This window comes from Petaurus breviceps, unplaced genomic scaffold (assembly GCF_028583685.1).
Source record: "Petaurus breviceps papuanus isolate PSGF00001 unplaced genomic scaffold, PetGlider_PUasm1.0 91023, whole genome shotgun sequence".
Lineage (NCBI taxonomy): Eukaryota > Metazoa > Chordata > Mammalia > Diprotodontia > Petauridae > Petaurus > Petaurus breviceps.
The window spans coordinates 7,013,509-7,022,688 of NW_027187398.1; the positions used below are offsets into that span (position 1 = coordinate 7,013,509).

The 9,180-nt window shown below is 43.2% G+C and overlaps 1 protein-coding gene across 1 annotated transcript in view; it reads right to left on the minus strand.

The window, feature by feature from the left end:
* Positions 1 to 9,180, minus strand: part of NUP210L (nucleoporin 210 like) — a 118,554-nt gene extending 109,374 nt beyond the window's left edge. The window contains exons 1-2 of the mRNA XM_069078190.1: positions 8,945 to 9,180; positions 7,723 to 7,859 (exon numbers count right to left, since the gene is read on the minus strand). Of these exons, the coding sequence (XP_068934291.1) occupies positions 7,723 to 7,859; positions 8,945 to 9,180 (373 nt within the window). The remainder of the gene's footprint in view (positions 1 to 7,722; positions 7,860 to 8,944) is intronic.

Here is a 9,180-nt window from a genome sequence, read left to right on the forward strand (position 1 = left end):
AACCATAACAAACGTTTACTGAATGCCTCCCAGCCTTCACTCTCCTTTCTACCTACCAACCATTATTTTCCAGTCATCCAAACTTCTGCTTCCTATATTTCATTCTTGCACCCATTCCCTACACAATTCTTCAAAGTCTTGCCCTTTCTCCTACTCAGCTGCCCCAAATCATAAGGTTTAGCACCCTATCCCATTATGGCATAGTGAAAAGTACATTATCTTTGAAATCAAAGGCCTCAAGGGTACAACCCAGCCCTGACGTTTTCTTCCTGTGCAATTTGGGCAAGTCATTTAATGTCCCTTGGTCTCAGTTTCCTCATCTCTAAAATAAGAAGGCTGGACCAAATAGCCTCTGAGGACCATTCTATTTTTACCAATCTACCAAGCACCATTAGCATGTGGCCACAACTTCATCACCTTCCCCATACAATCAACCACAAGATTACAAGGGCATGATGGGTGACATTTGTATCATCTTAGACATCTTTGTATTCCTCCAAGGGCTTAGAACATTGCCTTAGCACAGAGTTGATGCTCAATAAATATGGGTTACAAATGGATGGCTTATCAACGTGCCTCACTTAATTCCCACCTAAGGCTGTACTAGTTTTTGTTCCTTCTCTTTCCTCCACCTGGGAAGGTGCTCATATTTCAGCCCTAGCACAAGCCCAGGCCTTTAGCCTCTGTGGTTTTTCTCACAGAGACATGATAGTAGTAATTTGGAAGAGGGAGTCAAATCCTTCTATATAGCCCCAGGGAACAGAACAAAAGCCAAGGATGCAAGTTACAAGGAGGAAGATTCAGTTCAATATTAGAAAGAGCCTGCAGATAATTATGGTGTTTGAAAAGGGATAAAGCTGCTTTGTGGGTAGGGTTTCCCATCATAGGATCAAAGGATTTAGAAATAGATGGCTTTCAAAATCATTTAGCCTAACCTGTCCATTTCATAGATGAGAAAACTGAGGCTTAGAGAGGTTAGCTGATTTGCCCAAGGTTACAGAAGTAGTAAGTACTACTTGGTCACAAACTCAGGTCCTCTGACTACAAATCCTGGGGCTCTTTCCATTATAACATGACCATCTTCTTCCATAGTCTAAACTGAGGCTTGATGACCACATGTGAGGAATATTACAGAAGGGGTTCCTTACTTACAACAGAGAGTTGTCTAGATAACTCATGAGGGACCTTCCAAAGTTAAGATTCTATGGCTCTAAGCAGCAAGGGCCTGAAGTAGGGTAGCACTGTGGGAATAAAAAGGAAGGTCTTTAATGAAGAGGTATGGTAGAGACAGAATTGACAAAACCTGGCAACTGACCAGATTCCTTATAAGGAATATGAAACAATGAAAGATGATGTTGAGGTTTTAAGTCTGGGAAGAAGTACCACCGATAAAAATAAGGAAGTCAGGAAGATGAGCTGGTTTGCAGAAGTAGCTAAGCAATTTTGATCATACTGAGTTTGAGATGACAGTAGTACATACTATACAGTAACACTGATACAAAGAGGGTCAGTAGACAGAATGTGGGACTGAGACTTGGGATGCATGAATATACAGAGTTGATTCCTCACACCTTTCTCTAATAAACTTTTCATCCTCAATCATTTTCATACTCTTTCCATCTTTTTGTACTCACATTACCCTGTCTTGCTCCAGAAGACACTACTTCCTTGGATGCCTTCTCCTGTACTGGCTGTTATTTCTTTCATGCCTCTATATGTACTGGGCCAGAAAGAAGAGTTGGTCTTTGATTCCTTTTGGGAGTCTGGGCTTCTTTCCCATCTCCCAGGCTATAAATATAGGGACTACTCATAGGCCAGATCCCACAGCTGACTGGCTGTGGGCCAATCTGCCCCTCTTTAGGTAGCACCAAGAGGCATACCATATTGGTGCCAAATTTAGTGTGGAGTGACTTTAGCCCTATTGCAACTCAGAACACCAGTCATACATAGCTTCTTCAGTAATAGGAATTATAGGCATGCACCACTATGCCCAGTCCACTTGGACTTTCAAATTCTTCCTCCACCACTATAACCCAGAAATCTCTCCTCTGGAGATTCATTCCACTCCCCACAATATTTAGGCCAAATCCTCTTTCCTTTGATCTATCAGCCTCCAGATCCATCCCCTCCTTTCCCTAGGGAGTTAGTACTGAACAAATTGAACTGATTCTGTATTATTTTCTTATTGATACTATTTACAATTAATTGCCTTTGTCCTGTAACTGCTTAAGTTCTTTAAGTTCAGAGATTCAGCTGGTCTATAATGGGTTAAGGTTAAAAATCCAGCTCTCCTGCTAGTCACTAATTTATTCTTGCCTCAAGAAATTTAACTGACCTTGGGGGATGGGTACACCACCAAGCTATCCTTCAAGGATGTCTCTTTTGTTATATATATGTTGTATACTGTACCTGAACTCTCAGGAGGGAAAGAAGGGGTTGTTACTAGCTCCCATTACCAAACTTCCAACCAATCATGACGTTTTCTGCTCCTCAGCTCTATAGCCAATCATGTTGTCCTCAATTCCATGATGTCATCTACCCTGTTTTTTTTTTGTTCTGTGCTCCCCAAAGCCTATATAAGGGATACTATCTTGTTCAGCTTAAATGGAGACAAGCTACTGACCCATTCCTTAACAAATGTTATCTTCATGGGGAACTACCTTGATTTACCTTTTTGTTAAATTTTACTTGTAACAGTTATTGAGTGTACACACACACACACACACACACACACACACACACACACAGACATGCCCTGTAAACTCACAGAACGCCCAGTTCACCAGTAGTTCTCCTAAACTATGACTTATAGCTTCATTGTAGCTCAGGTAATTCCCAGATAAGGAAACTACCTCTACCAATACAGGTCGGCATCCTCTTTGCAACTTCTTAGAGAGTTATCTAGCACAGTGGTGTCACCGTATATAAGGATCTCTGTAGCTGCAGACTGACTTAGAAAACCACATATTAACATTATCTCTGTTCTACTGTATTTTTTTGTTGAATATTTCTCAACTACATTTTAATTTGGTTCTAGAGTACTAAGAGGTTAAGTGACTTGTGTGTGGCCAAACAACCAATACATGTCAAGAGAAAGAACCCATGTTTTTCTGATTCCAGGGCCAGCTCTTTCTCCAGTGCCTCATTCTGTATACATGTACACTACAGTGTATATAATTATTACTAAAGCACCTTTGCTATAACTATAGTCTTAGGAAATTGCCTAGAGCACAGGGAAATCACTTCTCTTGGGGTCACACAAGGAGTATGTATTAGAGGCAGGACTTGAACCCAGGTCTTCCTGACTCTGAGGTCAGTTTTCTATGCATTATGCCATGATGCATTTCCAGTATATGTATATAACTTACATAAGAGGTAAATGTACATATATCATGGGTACATGCTCAAAAAAATTTTATCAATGAGGTGCATGATCAAAAAAGTTTAAAGACCTGGTCCAAGAAATATGATGAAGTGATGAAGGTCTGAACTGGAGTAGCAACCATATGCATGAGGAGCAAAGGACTGCAGGGAAAGATCTTGAAGTGCATGGACTTTTAAGACCTGGCAACTGATTGGATATGTAGGTTGAGGAAAAGTGAGGTGAAAATGACTCCAAAGTTTTAAACCTGGGTGACTGGAAGGGTGGTATTATCCTCAATAGAAATGGAGAAGTTTGGAAAAGGGGTAGATTTCAAATATCTGAAGGGCTATCACCTGAAAGAAGGAATACACTTGTTCTTCTTTGGCCCCAGAGGACAGAACTAAAAGCAATGAGTAGAATTTGCAGAGGTTATTTAACTCTGAGGAAAGACAACTTCCTAACCAATTTAAAAGTGGAATAGGCTTCCTCACATGGTAGTAAGTTTCTACTCCCTGGAATTCCTAAAGCAAAGGCTGGGCTGGTACACTAAAAGGGGGATTCTTAAAGTGCAGGATGGACAAGATGAGATGTTTCAGAATTCGGAAACTCTTTGTAATTCTAAGTCACTCTCCTCAGTGGGTATTCCAGATGTATTTCCTCAAGCCCCCAAGCCCCTAGGAGATGGTTTCACATGCTTAGGAGATGTATTTACATCTTACTTCACTAAGAATAACTGAAGTCACCTATCAGAAGTTCTCCCACCAGTCATCACATACCTCAACACCACCACCCCTTTCCCATTCTCCCTACACTCTTTCTCTCCTCTCTTCTAAGGAAGGTATGACTCTTCTTGCCAAGATCCACTCCTATAGCCAAGCCATGTTCTAGATCCCATTCCTTTCAATCTCTTTGAGGACTTCAATCATTCTCTCTTCCCACCACCTACAACCTCTTCCTATCTACACTACTGCCAAACATTTCAAGTCGCATCTAGACTTAAAAAAAAAAAAAACTTCTAGCAGCCCTACCATCCTCCCTCTCAAGCTATCACCTCATGTTTCTCCTCTATTTCATTGCCAAACCCCAGAAAGAACTGTTTAAACACTTTCTCTTCGTTCACTTTTCGGTTGTCTACTACTTTTTATGACACCATTTGGGGTTTTCTCGGCAAAGATAGTAGAGTGTTTTGCTATTTCCTTCTCCAGCTCATTTTACAGACGAGGAAACTGAGGCAAAGAGGGTTAAGTGACTTGCCCAAGATGACACAGTTAACAAGTGTCTAAGTCCACATTTGAACTCAGAAAGAGGAGTCTTCCTGATTCCAGGCCTAGCATTCTATCCCCAGCACCACCTAGCTGCCCTCTAACCTTTCAGTCTTTGCAGTTGGGCTTATGACTACCATCACTCCAAGGAAACTGCTCTCGTGGGGCTACCAAGATTCTTTAACTGCTCATTCCAAGGACTTTTTAAAAGTCCTCATCCTCCATTATTTCTATACTTCTATATAACTTCCAGTACTTCTAACAACCCTGTTCTTATTTCAATTCAATTTCTCAAGTCTTTATGAAGAACTAAGTGAAAGGCACTGTAGCAGGCACTGGAGATATAAAACCAAAAATGAAACTGCTTTTAAGGAACTCATATCCTCCTAGATGTTCTTTCTGCCCTTTAAGTCTCTTTCTGTGACCTGTTCTCTCTTGGTCCTTTTCAGGATCCTTACTAGCTATGCAACCTTGGGCAGGGTCCTTAATCTGTCTGCTTCGGTTTCTTCAACTGCAAAATAAGGATAATGATAGCTCCTGCCTCACAAGCTGTTGTGAGAATCAAATGAGATATTTGTAAAGCACTTAGCATAGTGCCTGGCACACAGCAGGCACTGTATAAATGCTAGTATTATTATTAGCAATTAGGTTCAAAACAAAACTCACTGTCTCCTTCAAAACCCTCCCTTCTTCCTCACTTCCCTATCACCATGGCGAACACCAACACCATCCCCGTCACCCAGGCTCACAAATGAGGTGTCATTCTCAAAGTGAAGACATGTCTTACTCTTCCTCCTCCACCTCTCTTTATAAGTCAGTGGTCAAGTCCTGTTGTTTCTATCTTAATTACATCTCTCATATACTCCCCTTCCCTTATTTGACATGACAAATCCTAGTATAAACTCTCATTACCTCATGGCTAGAATACTGCAATAATCTACTGGTGGGTCTCTCTGCCCAATGTCTCTTCCCCATTTAAATCTAACTTCCACTCATCTGTCAAACTGATCTTCCTAAAATTTATGTCTGATCATATAACCCCCCTATTTAATAAACTCTAGTGGCTCCATATTACTTTTAGGATCAAATATAAAATCCTGTTTGGCTTCGATGCCCTTCATAACTTGCCTATAACCTATCCTTCCTGCCTTTCCAGATTTCTAACACCTTACTCCCTTCCACACATTCTAATCTAGTGACAGTGGCCTCCTGGCTCTTCTTATCACACAATATGCTGCCACCCCCTTCTCCACCCTCCCCCCTGCCTGGAAAACTCTCCCTCTTCATTTCTGCCTCCTTCTTTATTGTCTTCTTTCATGTCTCTGTTAAAGTCTCACCTTCTGCAAGAAGCCTTTCTATTTCTTCCTTAATCTTGGTGCCCTCCCTCTCAAATTGCCTCCAATTTATGGTGTTTGTAGAGACAACTAGTTGGTACAGTGGATTAGAGTACTGGACCTACCTAGACTTATCTTCTTAAATTCAAATCTGATCTCAAACACTTACTAGCTGTGCGACCCTGGGCAAGCTGCTTAACCCTATTTGCCTCAGCTTCCTCATCTATAAAATGAGCTGGTGAAGGAGATGGCAAACCACTCTAGTATCTCTGCCAAGAAAACCCCAGATGGCAGTCACCAAGAGTCAGACACGACTGAAAAATGACAGAACAAAATCTTGTTTGTACATAGTTGTGTGCATGTTGTCTCTCCTCCATTAGACTTTTTTTTTTCCCTTTCTTTGTACTCTCAGTGCTTAACAACATGGCTGGCACATTATAAGCATTTAATAAATTGCTACTTAATTGAATCACTGGATAGAGGGACTGTACCAAGGAGTGAGAAAAATCTGAGTTTGAATTCTGCCTCAGATGCTGTGATCTTGGGCAAGTCATTTAATGTCTCAACCTCAATTCCTCATCTGTAAAATGGGGATGAGAATAATAATAAGACATACCTCTCAGAGTTTTGTTGTGAGGATCAAATGAAATAACATATGAAAGCTACTTTGTGAACCTTAAAGCACTATATAAATTTTAGCTATAATAATAATTATAGTAATTATTATTATTCTCCCCACTCATATCCACCAATTTAGTTCAGGCCCTTATCACCTCTCCCTTGGATTACTATAATAGCCTCCTAATTGGCCTCCTTGCTTCCAATCTTTCACTCCTCCAATCCATCTTCCACACGGCTGCCAAAATAATTTTCCTGAGGCACAGGTGTGATCAGGTCACCCCACTGCCTACAGAACAGAATACAAACTCCTCAGCCTAGCAATACAGTTCTCTACAATTTGGCTTTTTCAACTCAACCAGCAGATCCAGTTCTGTGAGGGTGAGACATTTCTACAGCTATATAGGTAGGGTCATTAAAAATGGTTATGATTGGATCAAGGAAGATTTTTGGAACCTCATCATTTAAAAATATATAACCAGAGTCATCAACCTCAGTCAACCTCACTTCATACTACTCCCCTTCACACACGTTCACCATGCCAGACACCCTGTCTCCTGACTCCAAATGCCATAAGCCATCCCTCATAACAGGAATGCATTCCCTCTTCATCTCTGCTTTACAAAATCTTGGCCTTTCTTCAGCTCTATCTCCTCTATAAATTGTGCCCTGATTCTCAGTTTTAACACTTTCCCCTGGATTTTCCTTTTACCACATTAATTTGTCTATTTGTAATAGTATTCACACACACACACACACACACACACACACACACATACTCCTTGAGGATTTGTTATTGCCAATCACTAATCCAAAGCATGGCACTCAGCATGGGTAGGGAGGTGCTTAAAACAAAAGCAGGAGTAAAAAAGGAGGGAGGGATAAAGAAATAATAAAATAATGATCTGGGTCCAGAGCTAGATTCATCCACTCTCCCTTGTCATCCTCCAAGTCTGTACTACCAGGTTGGTTTTGAACCATATTTGCCTTTCCAGGTAAGAGAGGAATACTGCACCTCTGGCTTAAATTGAAAAAAATGATTTGCACAGTCTTCTTACTTTGGAACAGTAGAACTGACCATCTGTGAATGCCCCTAGACAATAAAAATCCCAATTCTATTTGAACTTGCTTCTTCTCAACCTACCTATTTCTCGAGCTAGGATAACACTGCTGAGGCGTACTGGTTGGGTAGATTCAGCAATAAGTATTGCTCTTTGGGAACACAAGGTACTGTTTTCGTACAGAGGCTCAACGGTGACTGCATCATGATGGCTAGAATGCCTGCCAGAACAAAGAACTTGGCATATGAAAGAATGAACTAGTGGAGAGTTGCTTTTACTCCACCAAAAAACCCAGTCCTTTTCCAGTTCATAATCCTATGAATTAGTACCTAATGAAGAGTGGTCATCTAAGGATTCATATTATATATAATGGAGGACTAGAGAAAGTTCTGGACCTGGTGGGTCAGAGGTCCAGAGGTGGGGAAGAGTCACCTAACCATTTAATATGCAAAAAGCGAAGTACTCTTAAGTCCTGTCAACCCAAGAGTCATTAAACCATAGGAATAAGTCTCGTGGTACATCTACACTAGAATTCTTCAGACTCCGGGAATGGGCCTCTCATAGAAAAGGAAGAGGAGACGGTGCTCACATTTTAGTAAGGGCTTCTTTCCTCCCAATGGCTGAAAAGTGCTCATCTCAAGCAGCCATAGGTCAGTCCCCTTCACATCCATATGGGTCTGAAGGATAGTGATTGTAAAGCTGCTCATTTTCTAGGGGAGCTCCTGGGGGCCACATGGTCCAGTAGGCCTTTCACTCTTAGTGGGGGGGAGGGGTGTTGAAGAACCTTGTTTTCTAGATGGGTCCTACCTTACCCTACCCAAAGCTGAGGGAGCCCATGTGGCCCATAGCCACGTGGTCCTGTGGGCCTTTCACTCTTGGTGGGAGGTGGGGGTGTTGAACCTCATTTTCTAGATGAGTATTACCTTACCCTCCCCAAAGCTGGGGGAGCTCATGTGGCCCATAGCCACGTGGCCCTTCGGGCCTCTCCTGCTCTGGTGACCAAGGACTGGGTAGGGGAGGGGGAAGTAGCTCACATCCCAGAAGCTGTGCCCCTTTTCCAAAAGCAGGGGCGCACTCATGCCGCCCCGCCCGACCCCGTGGGCCATTAGCGGGGGCAGCGGCTGGAGGCTTCTGCACGAGGGAAGGGCTCCTCCCTTCCCCAAGGCTGGGGGCGCCCATCCCACTCGAGCCCAGTTCCGTTCGTTGGTGGGATAGCCGTGCTCGGGGTGACCTCTCGAGTCCCCAAGAGCCCAAAGGCTGGGGCGGGGCAAGGGGGCACCCGGCCCGGGGGCTGAGGCCCCTCACCAGGTGTAGCAGCCCCGTTGTGCCTCCAGCAGGAAGGGCACCCGGCCTGGCTCTCGGCCGAAGGGCAGCAGCACTTTCGGGACGTTGAGCTTGTTGGCCCGGGATCCAAGCAGGCTCAGCAGCAGCAGCAGCAGCAGCAGCGGCGGAGGCGGCGGCAGCAACTTTAGAGGCAGGGGCAGGGGTGGCCCCAAGAAGCGCCTCAAGCCTCCGCCCCATCGGACCCCAGGCCTCCTCAT